At 32.5% G+C, this 19,115-nt stretch overlaps 2 protein-coding genes across 9 annotated transcripts in view; one reads left to right on the top strand and one right to left on the bottom strand.

The window, feature by feature from the left end:
* Positions 1–19,115, top strand: part of PIP5K59B (Phosphatidylinositol 4-phosphate 5-kinase 59B) — a 79,429-nt gene that overhangs the window by 53,667 nt on the left and 6,647 nt on the right. For 6 of the 8 annotated variants that reach the window (XR_012458184.1, XR_012458187.1, XR_012458186.1 and 3 more), the window contains one exon: positions 3,241–6,131. The exons of 1 other annotated variant lie outside the window; for it this stretch is intronic. Coding sequence is in view for 3 of the 7 variants with exons in the window: in XM_074127404.1 (XP_073983505.1) it covers positions 3,241–3,252 (12 nt within the window). In the remaining 4 variants the exon portion in view is untranslated. Of the gene's footprint in view, positions 1–3,240; positions 6,132–19,115 lie in introns of those variants that run through there. One more of the 8 variants, XR_012458183.1, reaches the window with a different exon arrangement.
* Positions 12,249–17,703, bottom strand: LOC141453805 (uncharacterized). The gene has a single exon (XM_074127441.1). The coding sequence runs from the start codon at positions 16,322–16,324 to the stop codon at positions 15,434–15,436; it is 891 nt and encodes a 296-aa protein (XP_073983542.1). The 5' UTR covers positions 16,325–17,703; the 3' UTR covers positions 12,249–15,433.

Raw genomic sequence — 19,115 nt, 5'->3', positions numbered from 1 at the left:
TTGTTCAACTCCATGCAACGTTAGAAAACAGTCCTCTAAGGTTGAATTCAAGTTCTGAGATTTTATTGTCTCATTTTTCTCTCTAAGCCCCGTAAAAAAGTAAAAACAGACGTTTAGTTTTGTCGAAATACCACAGGGCAATAAGTAAAAAAGCTTGAATTTAGAGAAAGTTGATTAATCTATTTCTCAAATAAGGCGGCCCGAAATTTTTTTTTCACTTAATTGAATATTGTATTAGACAAATTTGTACCTACAATCATGAACATCTTAGATTTTTTTTTTTAGATTTTGAAAAGACGGGGCGGGACCCTATCCCCACGGCACCACAGCCACACGAGGCTTATTGTGCCTTCCCCTTAAACCTAATAGGTGAAACCTCCCCTCCTAAGAAGGTCGAGAGCTTTCCCTACTAGTTCCTTCTGCGCTATTATCTCCTTTGGCCTCAAGGTTCCAAAGATGTCATAGCGCAGTCTCTCAATTGCAACGCAATCGAACAACAGGTGAGAGGCCGTTTCCTCCTCTTCCTGACAGGTTCCGAGCTAATAAGCCCTATCTTGTGCAGGTGCTTTCTGAACCTTCCGTGCCCCGTGAATAGGCCTGTAATCAGAGTAATCTGATTGCTGCCCAAACCTAGAGTCACTTTAGTTCTTTGTTTGCACAACAAAGGCATAACCCTCTTGCTGTGTTTGACCCCTGGAAGCATCACCCAGTACTTTTCGTGTTCTCTCCAGATCCAGTCTCTGAGAGCCTCACGAACTGCACCCCTAGTGATCCCCAGGACTGGTTCCGGACCAGTGAAGGGAGTATTAGCTCCATTCCTGGCCAACTGATCAGCTATTTCATTCCCCTTGATCCCCACATGGCCCGGCACCCATTCCAATCGGACTTTGTTGTGCCGAGCCAGTTGATCTAGGGCCTTTTTACATTCCCAGACCAGGGAAGAGGTAATTCTGAAGGAAGAGAGGGCCTTCAGTGCCGCTTGACTGTCCGAAAAAATGCAAATCTCCCTATTTCTAAGATCCATTCGCAGATTTTCCCCAGCGCAAGCTCTAATGGCAAAGACCTCGGCCTGAAATACAGTAGCGTATCTCCCAAGAGGACTCTCAATGAGTACCTTAGGTTTAGCCCCATACACTCCAGCTCCGGTCCCGCAGGCCATCTTGGAGCCATCCGTAAACCACATGACTCCCTTCTGGCACTGTTCGGTCCAGTTTACCCTCCATTCATTCCTCGATCTGAGGATCACCCGAAACGGAGTCTCGAAACTGTAATGAACATCTTAACTCTTACAATGAGTCGTATGTTTAATATTTATGTTTTTAATTTAATTTAATTTTTCTTTCTAGTAATTTATTTTTATTTACTTTACTACTTGTCTGGATAAGAGGTCACATAGGGAATGTGTTAGTTATTAGATTTCAAACAAATTATGTACGCCAATTTTTTTTTTTCTGGTATTAGCCCTGCTATTGGCTTGTTTCTTATCACAGTGGTTTTCGTTACTTTAAACTGCTGATTAGTTCTTCGGTGATCGTAAAATCTTACTTTTTTGAGGCTTATCCCTTTTATGCAGTTTCTGTAGCAGAAGAGGAAAAACCAATCATCTCAAAACTAATTATTGCAAGGTTTGGAGTGGTCTTCTTTTATCTAGAGAGCTAGACCCTTTTAACAATCCCAAAATGCAAAGAAAAATAGAGATCTGCAGTAAGAGAAAGGGTTTTGAATTTCCCATCAGAAATATTGATAGAAATATTGGTCCCCAAGAAAAATCTTGGAGTACTTGTGATGTATGTTAGTAGATTGCTAGTTTTTCTTTTACATTTTCAAAAAAAAAAAAAAAAAAAAGAAAGAGAAAAATTTTGAAAAGAAGACATGGAAAAACACTTTTCTATGAAATAGCTGCCGCAATATTTGTTTTATTTCATTTTCTACTCCATTAATCAATTGCAGTTAATAATAATAATAATGTATGAATTATTTATCCAAATTGCATTTATATTATTTTCATAACACTACAGATTATATTCGGAATAATATAATTTAAAAAAGTTCCCTTTTTTCTCTGAGTTAATTAATAAAAAATATTTGTTTTGTACTCAGTTTAAAAAAAAATAATGTATCAAAAATGTGTACATTGTTACACTTGTTACATATATATTGTTAAATTAGTGTTGTACTGTAATTGTGTCCATTGTTGATGACAAGAAAATTTAATATAATCATTTTTTGATTTATAACTTAGATGTGGATCCCGATAGTTAACGGGAAATTGTTAATAAAATACATTTTAAAAAAAAAAGATTAAAAAAAATCTTTGATTGGTCAATAGTTTATTTTTATACGAACACATTATTTCCAAACAGTTAAATATTTTTGGAAACAACTTTTAATACTTCAAAGACAGCTTCTTCACTTGAGCTTTGCAACAGATGTTGAAGTGGTCATTAAAGCTTCGATCTCTACAATCACGAATACCGCTTTCTACGGCTCATATTTTTACTCTTTTTCGCTAATTATTCTAAGCTAGTTTGCCAACCAATAAAGATGCTTTCATCATTTTAGCATCTTTATTATGTAGATTTTCTGACGCACAATAAACAAAATGAGGGCCGACAATTTTAAGAAATTAAATCATTTTGAGCCACCTTTATCTGCAATGTTTCTAAATTCACCAATCTTATAAAAACTTAAACAACGCAATCATTTTTCAATGTACAGCTTTCATTTATCAATGATGAAGCGAAGCTTCTTTTTTCTTAAGTGTTCTTTCAGTTCCTGAATTATCATATGATATTAGTATTAGGTAGCCTAGAATCATATAGATTCTTTTAATTATGCTGTATGTCCAACGTTGGCAATAGGCTTGGTAATTTCATCTCTGTGTTTTGAATATGAAAATTTGATATCTCCAAGTTCCATCATTGAATAATTTCTTAGAAAAATCGCAAGATTTGTTATTTTAAGAATGTAAACTTGAGAAAACTATCTATCACGAGAAATTCGCAACCAGTCTTCTAATCCGAGAGCTGCAGGCACAGTGTCACGGTTGAAGAAGATTTAATTGTTAAGAAATGGACAGATATCCATAATTCCAGGCGTGATAGAAATGTTATTAAAATATAAAATGAGATATCATTATTCTCATTATTTTTAAGATTTTTTTTCTTTTTATTTATTTGTTTTATTTAAACGCTTTTTCTTTATTAGTTTTTATATTGATGATTTAATTTTTTGTTGCAGACTCATCTATGACGAAGAATATTACAATTATTGGAAAAATGCCAGGATAATTATTTCGAGAATTATAATTTTAATTTAAAAATTAAGAGACAGCTCACTTACTATTACTAAATTCGCATTTGGGGCTATTTATTATGATAATTCATGTGTAAATAAGGAGAGAGAAAAAAAAAAACCATTTTATTTCAAAATTTACTCCCATTTGTTCAGGTAAAGGTACCAAAAAAAAAAGCCTGATCATTTAAATTTTATTTAATTAACTACCACCCTTAGTAATTTATTTAATAATATTTAAATAGATTAATTTATTTGTCACTTTATTTTGTAAATTCGCTGGTTACGTTTTGTTTTCATTTGAACCGTTCATTTATTAATTTTTCTCATTGATTCGTTGCTGCATCACACAATAACTAACTCTAGTCACCTGTATTCATTAAAAAGGAGAGTGTAATTAGAATGAAAAAGGCGGAGAATTATCACCTGCAACTTCTGTTCCTTCTTTAGAAATATTTTATTAACTTTTAAAAGTAACTTTATTAAGTTATTTGGCAATATTATAAAAGTCAGTATAGTTTTTTGTTTTTGTTTTATAGCCTTTTTTAATTTTATTCTGCAATTTTCTTTGTTTTTTGTTTGTACATGCTCATATTTCCCACTGTCTTGCATATATTTTGAAGACTTGAAATAATTAACAATAACTTTTATGAGATCGATTTTTTCCTGACATAGGAGCCGATTTTTTTTTACATTGTTTGTGCATAGATAGTTGCTCTGCAAAATGTACAATTGAAAGAGAAATGTATGTGATGATAAACTTGAATTCGCCATTAGGTTGGTAGATCCATGTGTTCACACTACCTCTGTAGGTCCTTTGAATATTATATGAGTGTGTGGGAATTGGAGGAAGGATACTTTTAATTTCATTTCGTAATCAAGTTTTAAATCGAATCATTAATCAGCATTTATTATTTCAATTACTCAAACCATCTTGAGTTAGAAACACATTTTGCGCAGTATTACAGTTTCCAAAATTTTAACGTTTTTCTTTTGAATTAGTTAATGTTAAGCGAACTTATCACTTGAGACTGACCTGCTGCCTCTTTCAAGAAAGGTTTGGAGGCTATTCTTTAGTCGAAATTTTGTAACAAATGTTTAGTGTTTTTAATAACAAGTGTTTAGTGTTTCGAATGAATATCATTCAATTCAAATACCTACCGCTTTTAATAGAAAATAGTACTACCCAACACAACTTAGAATGTACAAAGGATTAAGCAATAGCCGGCTGCCTTAGTTAGAGGTTTAGTACAGATATCATAATTGTAATAAATTAATTCAAGTAAAAAAAGAAACAAAAGAACGTTGATAACAAATGTTATATAAACCAAAAATGTTTAAATCAAAAGAAAAAATAAAAAGAAATAATAGGGCTAGTTATAGTATTAAGTAAAACTAATAAGAAAACTAAATGCTGAGTCTCTGAGCCCTGCACCTCAGAGATTAAAGGGCGATAACACATCTTATTATTGAGATAGGGTTTTGCAAACCAAAATGTGTAGTCCTAATTTTCGTGTTTGCAGGATGCAGGTAACATTCATGAAATCAACCTCACTAAGCAATATCTCTCTTCTGAACTTAAAGAGCCAAAAGATGTGCTTAAATTAGGAAAATTTTGGTTGCGTTTAGAACATGTAGACCCCCATCCTTCGTGCTCATTGATACAACAAAAAAGCAATGCATTACTGCACGCCATACAGCTACTTCTATCAATCTGCCGTTATCTTGCTAGCTAATCATTTAACTAGTGATTCCAGCTTGCGATTTTTAACAAATGTAGAACGAAGTCGCAAGAATATTGCCTAAACTTGAGAATTATCGATGAAAATTTAAAAACTTCACACTATGGATTATTATGTTTATGAAAAAATAAAAAAAAATTAAGATTGATTTGATTAAATACAATAAATATACCTTGGTACAGATTACAAAGACAGTTCTATCCAGACAACAATTAGTTGCGAAGTTCGTACTAGATTATAACTTAAAGATATCTTGAAGAGTGTGCTGCATTCGGAAATTTTTCTCCTCCTACTCACTTCAACCCTCCACATCAGATTTACTTATTGTATTTAGATATAAAGAAGTAAATTCACAAACAAATTAATACAAAAGTTTCAATGAGTTGCGGTTTGGTTATCATATTAAAAGATTCTGAGTATTTTTTTTTAATTTCTAGAGTAGTACGCCTGAAACTTCAAGAGGAAAAAGCTATTGCTTTTATGGTTTCTTTCAAGTTTATTCCTCTGGTGTCTACTCTTCATTAATTTTTAGCATAGAACATTCAATTCCAATTTTGATTTCTTTATATTTAGGCAAGCGCATCGCAATAATTGCTAATGATTGTAATTTTTTAATTACAATTTCAAATGTAGCAAAGAAATTGATTATATCTTAAATTTTCATTTTATATATAAATGAAATATGCGGCTTTATTTTGCATATACATATATAAATTTTTTTTGTGCGATTTGCTGCCCATAATTTTTCTTATTTATATACTTTCATAAATAATTTTGAAGAATTTATGGTCAGAGATGTTTTGAAATAATCTTATTTGATAGAAATGATTACATGTTATAAGTAGTAGACATTTTTATCATTTTTTTTTTCTCTTATTAAAAAAATACATTTAAATGTAGAAACTCTATAGTTTCCAGACTTATGATACATTTATATATTAACATATTCTACCATATCCTTCATATCACTACCTAAGAAGAGAAATTTTGTGTTACCATTAAATATAGAGATTACCCTTTATTACAATAAATATATAAATTTTGATTATAATTACTATTCTAATTTTATACATGATTAAATTATTTATACATTGATGTTTTGTTTTATTTTTGAAATACCTATATGGTTTCTTAGAAAAAGTAATTTTTAGTTTCTCTAAGTAAAATTCGTTGCTGATTACATATATATTGTTAATTTGAAATTATGTTAGAGAGATATGCTTACTTTATAAAAAAGAAGGTTGTTTTGTTGAATTAGGAGTTAAAATGTAAAAAGCAACTTTGATGACAAAGTTTATAACAAAAAAACTTTTCCATTATATTGTAGTATAGGCCGCAAAGCAACAGCATTTCCTGGAGTTGAAGTTTCGCATTTCAGTTTCCAAGAATGTCCCTAGATTGAAGAAGGTATCTTATTTGCAGTCTTTGTAGTCTCAATTAGTTTTTTGCCTAATTCAAAATCCATAAAGTCTTGGAGGATTAGTATCAGTATTTTGTACTATTTTAGGTGTTCGATATAAATGTTGAATTCTTATTAGTTGAAATTGAATTTTACAGGCGTTGAAATTTAATTTATTTTGCCCGGAAGCTTAAGAAAAATTAAATTTATAGGAGAAGTGCTTAAGAACTTCAAGGAATTTTGATAGTCCAGTAGATGCTGCTTCTAGATGACTTAAGTTAAGTGTAAGATTGTTTCGGCCGTATTGGACCGCGTTGAAGCGGTTTCTTCTGCTGAGCGGCATCTCAACTATTGTATAATGAAGTTCTAATAGGCAAAATTAATTGCATTGTAGTTAATTACTTTCAGCAAACTTTTAAGGATAGGAAGTTGGTGAAGATGGTTTGAGATGTGGGGTTGACTGAAACCTGTAAAAGATATTGAACTGGATTGTTTAAATGGTATTGAACTTTAGCAAATTAATAGCTTTTGGTTAAAATTGAAAGCCCAGCTCGCCTTTCCCTGTAAAAAAAAAAGCAATCACGCGTCTTAAATAAAAAGAAAAAGTGGCTAGAAAATAAAGAAGTTAATAAACTGGCTTAAGTTATATCATTTTTTAAAATTAAACATCTTAAGGTTACTACACAAAAGTACTTGTTAGTTTTCCTACATTATATTTGTGGTTCACTTTTATTTTGCTGATCTCTAGAGAAAAACCATGTTTTGGTGTTTAAAGAGTAAATATGCATGCATTTTGTTGACTTATTGTTTGATAATCAATTAGTTTTATCAAATCGTTCATGATCACTCAGAAATAGTATTAAAAAAAATATTGTATTACAGTTTTCTAAATTACCAAGGAAATAAATTCTGTGAGGATTGTCATTTAGTTCTGAAATGTACCGCTAGATGGCAGAGGCTGTCCAATTTGCTAGGAATAAAACATTCAAATGCAATTTCACAGATTTTTGCAAGACTACAGAAGTTTTCTAATTTGTATTATTATTTTTCTGACATTAAACAAAAATCTCTTAATGGATATAATAGCCATCTAAGTGAACGGCGTCCTTCAATTCTTGCATTTTTTGAATAACCGGAGAGGAAAACTGAAATTTAATGGTAGACGTTCCTAGACATATTTCGATGTGTCCTGTCTATTTCAGACTGTTTTTCTTGAATTTTGTGTGACTATATCTGAATACACATATTATCAGTTTGTTATTTTCCTCGATCATAGACTTCTTATAAGCCACTTAAGACCAGTAAACACCTGCATCACAAGCATGATTACTATTAGCTTGTGTATGTTTCTCACGAAGAAGAAGAAATTTGATTATTTATTGAATAGGTAAAAAGCATTACGTGTGGCTTGAGACAGAAGATTATAAAAGTACGTTTAGAATGCAGAGAAATGATTGGATTCAAGTTTCTAAGCATATATGTTAAGACATTTTATTTTGTCTTAGAGCTGGAATTTTCCTAATTGATTCAGATGTTTACCCTTCTTTCTGCCCTTCTACTTCTAAAACTAGCCGACTCCACTTTCATCATCTAGCAATGGTTTAGAAATGGAAGGCCAAAAAGATAAAATACATTGTTCCTGGTCAAACTAGTAAAAAAAATAAAATTTTTTTTTACCTTTCCTTCTGAATTTTAAACTAGACTCAATATGCTCTCCCTAGGAGTGGCCTAAAAATATAGTGCCAGCGAGAAAACAAATAGACTATTCTTGGCCAACTGGTTAAAAATGCCTATTTTCACTCTTCTTTCTGCATTCTACTTTTAAATCTAGCTGACCCTGTTTCTACTATCTAGCACCGGCGTAGAAATAGAATGTCAGAGATAGAAAATATGCTATTCCCTTGAAACTAAAGAAAAATTCCTTTTTGGACGTTTTTCTGAACTTCTACTTTCAGACCTAGTAGACTCTACTTGTAACATCCGGTACCTATCCAGAAGTAGAATGTCAGAGAAGAAAAAAACGCTATTCTTGGTCAAAATAGTGGAAAATTCATGTTTTTTTTTTTTTATCAAATTGCCATTTTTATCTTCTTTTATAAACTTCTACTTCTATTTTTCACTTTTAACACTTAGAACTGGCTTCAAAATAGAATGCTAGAAGAACAAATTACACTATTCTTGGTAAAATTAGTAGAAGATCCCCTCCCCTTTCTTGTCCTAGTTTCTGAACGTTTAGTTCCAAATCCAGTGACCTCCATTTGTTCTTTCCAGCATTGCCCTAGAAGATGCCATTTAGGAAGAAAATACACTATTCCTGGTCAAAATAGTGAAGATTTCTCATTCGTACCCTCCTTTTTGGATTTTTAAGTCTAAAACCAGCTGACTACACTTGTACCACCTAGACCCTACCCTAAAAATAGAATACTAAAATCTAAAATGGAGGATAACTATCCTCGTTATACTAGTGGATAGTTCCCATTTTAATTATTATGAAAGTGCTACCGCTGGCTAGTTTCTCTCCTCCTGCTCTTCACGCACCAATATATCTCATCCACCTTCTAATTAACTTATTGCATATATTTGTACAGATTGTGTATAACTAAATAAATAATTATTCATTTATTTATTTTTATTTTTGTACTTTACTTCCAAATCTAGCTAACCTTACACTAACTAGCTAAAAATGCCAGAAAGACAGAATACACTTCTCGAGTGGGATCTCCCGGGTGATTTTGGGTTTCTCACTTTTCCAACCTCCTATCCCCCCTTGTAGTCTGGAAATCTCTAAGATCGTTTGCCTACAAATAGCATCTGTGAGCACTTATTCGAATCAATGGTTGTTTATGCCATAACGTCTACATCACTTCTCTTCCCCGCTTGAAGAGTTCTTTCAACATTAACTTCCCTGTTTCAAGTTGCTTACCAACAAATAGTAACACTTCATCGTCTGAATATGCCAGTGGTTAGTACCACAAATGATGTACCTCCTATAGCATTTCATCCACGCCACAAATGAGACTCGTTATGTACGAGTCGTTTATATAGTTTTCAAATTATTCTCAATCCCTTAATTCTTTTTTCCAATACTCAGCATGTAGACTGATTTTGCTAAAAGGCTAGACAAACTGACATATATAAATCGTGTTAACGGTTAAATTTTATACTTTTCCAATGCTTTTGAAATTCTGTTGATGTACAGGATACTTTCATTTGTTTGGCTTACGCCCTTGAAAATAAACCTAAGATTGTTTTCTTTTACCTTTTGACCTAAACCATAACTTGAGGAATAAAATTAGACTTTAATTATATTTTATACGGTAAGTCAATATTTTCTTTTGTCCTGATGTAGAGCTTCACTGCTTACATCTAATGCATTTTATTGATATGCCATCTTTACAGCATTAAACATTATAAAATCAACAATTATAACTTGCAATCAAAATAAATACAAAAATACTAAATATATACTTGAAATATAACAAATAAATAGTATTGAATACATTTGGAAACAAAAATAATTTTTTGAACAGCTATAATTTTTAAAGTTTAAAAGTTTATAAATTACATTTTGAAAAAGTAAATTTTTGGTCTGAAAAAAACTTTTTATAAGTCCTTACCTTCGGATAAAAAAAGGACTGTTTTTTTTCAGTTTGGAAGCGCTGCTTCAACAATGTGACTTAACCTAACACATCATAAAGTATATTATTAAGGTGTCGTAAAGTAAGTATAAATATTCTGATTTTTTTTTTTTTATTGTACTAAAGTATATGATTAAATCCAGAATCAATCATTAAGTTCGACTTGAATTCAATCATCAAAATTGCATGGATAGACAAAGTTGAGCTCTTTGGAACAGTTTACTAGTCCAATCAACATTTTCTCACCATTTAGACTTTATTTGCAGAATCTGGATGATATTAGATTATTTGGGATTATATGGGCAGCAAATTCTTTCCCCTTGATGGTTTTATATTAGAAAGATTAAAAAAAAACTTTAAATCCTTCCAATTGGTTATTAAACCAGCACAAGTTTGGGTATAGGATTTCAATAGCCCACTCTAGAGAGTCAAGGAAGAGTGACCACTTTTGAAGACATACTTGAAATGTAAGTAGACAGATGTATCATCTACTATTAATTTAGTAGCTTATGTAATACAAGTACGTCTAGAAGGGAGGGGAAAAAAACGAAGCGTTTTGACTGTATCATAACTTGGAATAACACTTAACAGTGGTTCACCTTCTTAGTTATGCATGGTTTTTGTTCTTAAGCATTTTAGAATTTTCGTCGTCAAATGTTGGCTGTTGAATCAGTTGTTTAGGGCGGACAAAGGGGGGTATACTGATTTGTAAATCTTCTGGCTGTTTTCCAAAAGTCTGTTAGGTTTAATGGTTTTAGCATAACGTAGTAATTGTACCGTGTATGGTGATCTAATGTTTTTAGACTAATTTAGATTTCGTACTTCACATTATTTCTGAAAAAGTTAACATTTTTAAAAACAAGTCTAAATTTACAATTATCCTGTTCATGTATGTTATACACTTCCTCTGGAAAAGTAAATTGAATTTAGTGTTTACTAATCACTTCAGATCCAAGGTAATTGCATTGGCCTGGATCCAACCATTTCCTTTAGACATTAGTTGAAAGTTTTCTACGATAGTGTTGATCTCTTTTAATTCATTTATTTTTCTCGAAAGGATTCCTATTTGTAAATATTAATCTTATAATGTGATGTGCTGATGATGCGAGTTTCTCAGAAATTTTGGAAGCTAAAACCGCAGCTTTTTTACTCTAATAAAAAGAGCAGAAACCAAGGAAGGCAAAAGATTTTATTAAAAACTGTTTGCCTAAATTTTCTGCGATATTACTCCAACAATGGCCATTCAGATGATCGCAGGCCTTCTGATGGGTTTGTGAAATGAAAAAAAAAAACTTGAAACGTATCGACTTGACAAAGTTGTACGTAGGTATTGCATGAACAGGCTAGTTCCGCTTCCTGAGGTGAAATCTGCTGAACATGGCACTCCAAAGCAGAATCATTTTCGGAGTAAAACTATTTATGTTTGTACATTCATACTTTGTACACGAGCTCTCTAAATCTAACCAGACAGGACTGAAAGAGGTGCCTCTTAGAATCATAATGTGAACATTTTATTAAAGTCAATCATTTAATCTAAGGATTTGAAAAAATTAATTGTAATTGATTTATATATAGAATATGGTACGAATTGAGTACGACTGTTTTTTGTTATTTCGGCGATTTCCCGAGTGGTTTAACTTTTCTTATAATTTACTTGTCAAATTTTGTGGGATAAGTTCTGTGATACAATTAGTGGAGTGAAACCACTGAAAATCAGTGGTAGATGAATTTTAGTTGCTACTCAGAAGTTGCTAGCAAAATTGGAAAACTTATCACTGGTACAAGAAGAGTGAGGCTACTGAGTAATTAAATACTTCTCTTTTGAGAAGTACTGTTAACCTCTACCAAGAATTGGGTCATACCAGATATCTCACTGATCAGATCATCCAACCAAAATCTTGCAAAGTGCCATAAATTCTTTGTTATCTATCACACTTCTTTTATATTTTATTTTACTTTAAGTTAGTGACTTTTACAACTTTTTTTACCCTATTTCATTTTATAAATAATTCACTTTTATGGTGTAGTAACCCAGATGCATGGGTAACTGATGTGGGTTTTGTAGCCAAATGACATAAATGCATTCTGAACCTGAAAAAAAAAGAAAAGAAAAAGTTAACTATCAAAAAATGTGACTATGAAGGCTTAACAATGAAAAGTTGTATTTTTTTTTGCTCTTTTTGCAGCGAAGTGAAGGTAGGAATTTTACACGACCACAGCACTTTCTGTTTCGTGAGTAAGTGAAAGTAAAGAATCTATCTATTAATATTTTATTAGATTATTGTAAAAGAAGAGTTTTTAATCAGTAAAAAAAAAATAGGTTTTTTTTTTTTTGTTTTTACTGTTGAAGAAGAGAATGAAAATAATGCGGGGCGTTAAAAATAATTTGGTCACTGTTTACACTTCGGTTTCAATCTACATTATGTTAGTGTTCGACGTGACGACATCGTACCGTTCAAACCTTATCTTTGGCACAACCTGATGGGCGAGAGAGAGAGAGAGAGAGAGAGACGGTGAAAGAAAAAAGGTGATTGGGAAAAATTGAATTTGGCGGGAGCGTGATGGCAGAAATGTGGTGTAGTAAGTGCAGAGCAGCGGCAGTGGTAGAGGCGGGTATAGTGATGACTGGGTTTAGGGCGCGGGAACTAGGGCCTTGTAACGCTGTTTGGTAAAAACGGGGCCATTCAGTTTAATAATGTAAACAGCTCGGTTTCGGTAGGGGTGTAGTTATCTGATGTTGGTCGACTGCTAAATATGGAGTCTGGCAAGCGTTATCTAAGAGAGGCAGGCTCCCTTGTATAAATGTACTTATTACCTAGGTTAGTCCTGGAATTAATGCACCCCCCACCATCCCACTATACTGTCTCGCTCAATTGCCTCACTCCAGAGTATCATCTCGCCTCACTACTCTACTCTACATTCACACAAACTAACTTTGTCAGGGGAATCATATCGGCCAATCATATTTCACATATTTATTTTCTATGCAATTTTTAATTTCATCCAATGGAAATACTTTCATGTTTCTTTTTTATTATTACATCTTTTTATGATTCATAAAAATTAATAGAAGCTAATATTATTCTTTCTTCCATGAAGATCAATTTCATTTTTTTTTTAATGTACAAAACTTTTATTAACATTTTTAATAATTCATTACAGTTATTAACAAACATAAAAGTTTTTAAGTTCATGCCCGCTCTGTGTATGTGTTTGTGAAATTTCAATAGACAAAAATAAAAAATTAATTATCAGATCTTTAATAAAAATGGAATATCTTCCAATAATTTTTCATCTGACTTTTAACATTTTCAAAAATCACTTGAAGAGATTATTACTTTTTTTACATCATTGTTAAAGTTACTGCACGTAATAAACTTTTTTTTGGAAATGACGAGTTTTTTATTACTACTTTTTAAAGTTCAGAATTTTAGAGTTCTAATAATAAAAATCTGGTTTAAAAACAGTCCCTTACAGATATTTTTTTACAATTCTAAATTTGCATAATTTCAGTGGCCTAGCTTTTCTTTAGGCTCCAAAATATTTTTCGAAAAATGCAGAAATTGCCTTAATTATTCTCTTAAAACTTCCTTTATTTCCAGCTTTGATATAACATTGAATAATTTTTGATTATATGCTTTACGAACGCCCGAAGCTTTTCGCTGCCTCCTTAATTTGCAAATTCATCCACTCCAGTTTGATTACAGCTTTTTCTAGTATTGAGAGCCGAAGGCTAGCCTTTAGATGAGGCGCGCTTTAATCGAACTCTCATTTCAAACTAAAAAAACTCTAAATTAATTGAAAAGTCACTGATTGTCACTGTTTTCTTAACATATTAATGTTGGAATGTGGCCAGCTGGAAAATGATAATTGGAACATACAGAATTATTAAATATCTTCGCATTAATAGCCGTGAGGCATCTTTCCATGTTATCATCAACTCTATTTTGGTATTCAGATAATAAGTAAAGTAATCGCCAATTTTTTTCAGGCGAGGCTTAACGTGCTTATACCAATTAAGTATCATGAATGGAAGATAATAGATAAGACTGAAATGTTTCAGATAAGATTGAAATTTGGAGCAAATAACATTGAAAATTTAGCCAGTTACTGCCTAACCAAATGAACTAACCACGTTATGCTACTGAATATTTACTTAAGTTTATATTGAGAACACTATATAAATTTGGTAGAAGAGAATTCACCGACATATTATTGGTTAAAATTTATGACTGGTCCCACATGTGCAAATGTGAGCCCAACTTGCCCCTTCCCTCACTTAAACGTCTATCTAGCCAAATCCTCAGGTGCTCCTTAGAACTTTCTGAAAATAAAGTAATCAACATTATGAAAAATAAATTTAAATGAAGAATAAGCCCCCTAAAAAGTTTTGTTGATTCCCCTTAAACTTAGAATTCCAACGAGATTCATTAACTTTCAACTTTATAAAATAGTAGTGCAGTAAATTGTAATGAAATGGCACTATAATAAGTCAATTAACTGAGCCTCTCTCTCTCACTAAAAAAAAAAGTGATAGGGTTTGGTAGGTATGTCAACCATAAAAATGGAATTGTAAGAAAATCAACTGTTGGTTGAAATTAAATTGCTGAAATGTTTAAATTTTCAATGAGGAAAGAAATTATTGAACTTGATTTACAAAATAAATACATTTTAATTATTATTTTTCAAAGCTGAGACATTTTTCTGTTTTTTTTGTACACAATTCCTTTCAACAAAGTAGGTATATTAGTTTTTACAGTATCATCGAGTCTCATTCAATTCAGTCTTATTTTTTACACTCATCGATTTTATACAATTTTGTACATGTAATGGGCAACAATTTTGTCACTGGTTCTTTTTTTTTTTGAAAAATTATTTGTTTAGGAAGAATATCCAAGCTGACAGGGGGCGCTAATGGCCAAGGCAGTCGCGATGCGCACAAAAAAAGAGAAAAAGTTGAATTATTTTATTTTTTATTAATTACGTAGTATTAATTACATTTTCATAGACCTTTTATAAAACATTTTTATATTTAATCCATCTTTTGTTCGCTAATTTTTACAATGCCATTTTTTTTTATCTTTATTTTTAATTTCATAAAGCTGTAAATTTGAAAAATTCTTTTCTTTGTAAATTGTAAGTCCACAGTAGTTTGTGTGATACTGGTTCCTTTTTTACCTAAAATTAATTTTGAATACTACTCGACTTTGTTTGATTTAATGCTTCTGTTCAAAATGTTTGGAGTTCCGGTAATAAGATGTACACTTTGATGTTACACTAAATCAACAGTAAGATACAACATTGTGGTTTAGGATAGTCTGATCTCTTTATCTTTAGTATAAATAATAAAATAATAAACATTACTCTTGAGGCTCTTCGTAAACTGGCTTTATGTCCGATGGTAATGTGCTGATTCCTTTTTTATCGTCCGTATATATTGGTACATGCACTTTTACATATTCAGGTACTTTTACTAGATATGGTACTTTCTTTTCAACTGTATAAGGTATTCGTTTGGTCACTACGACTTGGTATGGTTTAGGTACAACTAATTCGTAGGGTTTCTCCACTGGCACTTTCACTTTATAAGGGACTTTCTTTTCTAATATATAAGGTACTTTTTTAAGCACTGTATGTTCTATTTTAACTGGTTTAGGTATCTCAACGGGTATTTTTACTGGCACTGGTATTTTTTTCTCCACTGGGTAGGGCACTTTTTTCTCAATGTAAACTGGTACTGGTTTTGTCACTTTATATGGTACTGGACGTTCTACCGGAATTTTTATGGGTATTTTGACTTTTCTCTCTACTGGATATGGATGCGGCACAAATACTTTTACTGGATAAGGTACCTTCTTTTCAATGGTTACTGGATACGGTTTAGGTACATGCACTGGTATAGGTCTTTCGACTTTAACATGAACAGGATATGGCACTTCTTTTTCTACTTTTACCGGATATGGCACTTTTACTTCTTTTGTCACATGAACCACTTTTTCACCATCTTCATACTCGGATTGTTCTTTGTGGTCAGCTCCTTGAATTTCCTGTTGATGTTCTTCTGCATTCGAATCAAATGTGATTGGCTCCCAATCGCTTGATGTTCCCTCACTGTCAACAATTTTTGGACTAAAAAACATAATCACCACAACTAACGTTAACTTCTTCATCTTTCTGTACTTTAACACAAACTGATTAATCACAAGAAGTAGTCGGCCTATATATAATGAAGCATGCAACGCAACACGCATGCCTTCACTTAGTAACAATATCTTATAGGTAACAATTATAATTATAAGATGGCTCGCTTAGGCCGAAGTTATTAGCCTGGAACCGTCTCATATGGTCGGCTGAAGAGAAAAACTACTTCCTTTTTTAGACTATCGACAGTATTACAAGCTTCTGTAATATAATATATATAAACAATTAAAAACCTATCCTCCTATTAATAACTACCTGAATGAAAGCAATAAACGGTGCATGATGTAGACTTTGATGAATCTGAGAGGAGAATTTTTGGGGGCTGTTTCAAACAGAGCCGCAGCAGAAATGCTCATTATATAATCTTCAAGTCACAGAAGAAATCTATTTTATATTAACCTTGTGGTTGCTTGTTCCATAATAAAAGGTTTTTGGTAGACCGCTTTTAACTATGAACAAACTTGAATGACATGAGTTTGTGATGAGGAGTAAGGTTAAAAATAAACAGTAACTTTGCCAGCAATGTATAAACATGCTTACGCTACAGTTGTATTTAATTATTCCAAAAGATATTTTTGTAAATAAATGAAAAATTATTGTCATCACATATATGCACTCATGACATTCACTCTCTCGGTTTAGATGTAGATGTATGTACAGTAAATGGGCTATAAGATCAAACATCCCGAGATAAAAGTCCAGTTTTTAAAATGTAATGCAAGATTTTGTGGAGGTTGGTAACCTAGAGTTTGACTATGGGTTAGCTCATCTGGTTGCTCAAGTGAACTGTTAGTCCCTTTGCGACGATTGTTGGATCTGTGTTGATCTTGGCTGGGATACCATCAGAGTGACCTACAACTTTGAAGTTTTTTTTTTTTTGCTTCTAGCAGTTTTCTGGCATTTTCCTGAATAACGTTTATTTGACATTCCCACAGAAGTCGCAATAGAATCTGCGATGTAATCTGTTGATCCTAGCTTACCCACAGACAAATTTATCCATAGTTCATATCAAATACTTTACAGAGGACTTTACCTTTGTGTATTATCACTAGCAAGCCACACACACGCAATAAATCCTTTAGGCCAAGCGGCTTTGGCTTTGTGGCGATTGCTGACGAAGGTGGATGTAAGATAAAGCGATTGTTGTAGGGGAAGAGGTTTTCCATAGCGGCATTACTCTCTAACTGATACAAACGTATTGTGTTCGTTCCTAACTCTTAATTGGTTGATACAATCGCTATTATGTATTAAGCGGTAGAAGACAACGTTTCTATACAACTTGTTAAACTGAAAGGTGGACCAAAAAATGTTTCCTGAAGCTGAAAACAAAATAAATTATTATTTGTATTTGATAATTGAATGATTACTCTTAACATTGTTTCAGCTTTCCTTTGTCGTTTAATCAACCCTTATAATTAACTTTTTAACTGCTATGTTTATTGTTGAGGAGATTATTATTAAAACAATTTAGGTGATTGTTTTATTTAGTTATTTAGAATTTAAAAATTGAATTTACACGATCGTGGGAACGTAGATCTTCGGGAGTGATCAGATTGCAGAGATTGAATCTGCTCATCCCGCTATAAAATATGGTCTGTTTGAAAAAACAAAAATTTTTTTTACTTATGATTAATTACCTCTATGGATTTTATCCCCGATGTAAAAACAGATTATTAACATCTGAAAATGAATACTCATCCAATACATCGAAATTGACCTAGAATAATGTTTAAGAACTTGCCGGGATTGAACACGCCTGACATTAACTCTGATTTGGCAGTCTCAGATTAGAATTTTATTCTTAAGTGAATGTTTGATTTTCTACGGCGCTAGTGGTTCAGAGTTATCAATTCTCGTGGGCAAGATGAGCTGCAAATGATGATAACGAGCTTGGGAGAATATAATTGACTTTTATTGCAGAGAAGGAAGTATTTTTGTGCTGTATCACTATTCTCTTGAACTCTCATGCGTCGCTGAAGGCTATAGTTTGCCCAAATCGCTCAGAAACTTCTGATATAATGAAGCGGAGAGCAGCTTGTTAATTAAATAAGAAGACTACATCGCTTCAATGGATACCAGAACGGCTGAAAACCAAAGTCTGATCGGCTGACTAAGAGAAGAGCTGATTTGAATCTATTTATATCATATCAACCTGTTCATGCATGCACACCATCGAGAAAATAACCGCTGCAAGCCTCCTCAGAGAGGTAAAAGATTTGTAAATCATAAAAGCTGCTCACGGATGTGATATTATTATTATTTTTTTAACAAAGTTTTAATTTAAAAAAAAAACGTGTTTTACTTCGCCATTTCAAATGGATGAATTGGATAATTTATTATAATGTAAATATTTTTAATTCAGTAGTAATAATCTCCTGGATTGGTAACTAGTCCCTTGGGACCTATTGCCCAGAAAGCAAGGGCTTATGGTTCTCCTGATTCTGGTAAATTAATATTGTTGGCTTAATGTAGTATAGCACGTGCAATGTATGTACCTAGTTTATATATTTAAAAAGGTTCCATACTAGAAGTTAAACTTTGGTAGGTTTGATACAGTTTCTATGTACATAGCCTAGGGTTTTAAAGGGACGTTAGCAGGCTATGGGTAGCAGTAAGTTTGGGCTAGAGAATGTAAAAAAAAAAAGCTACAGAACACCTCCTATAGATTATGGGCAGCGGTTTGCTTGCCCACTCAACTAGTCTGACCACGATCTAGCAAGCAGTGGGCCTCTTTGGAGAGACGATGGTAACGGGAGGCTGGCTGGAACGCATTATCAACAAACTAAAGTGGTCACTTGGACGTGACCCGACTCATACCTACCCGATAATGCCTCTATTTGT

Source organism: Rhodnius prolixus, unplaced genomic scaffold (genome assembly GCF_049639745.1).
Source record: "Rhodnius prolixus isolate KJV_2025 unplaced genomic scaffold, Rpr scaffold_3, whole genome shotgun sequence".
NCBI lineage: Eukaryota > Metazoa > Arthropoda > Insecta > Hemiptera > Reduviidae > Rhodnius > Rhodnius prolixus.
Note: the sequence above shows the minus strand (reverse complement) of the source record. Positions and strands in the feature narration are given on the sequence as shown.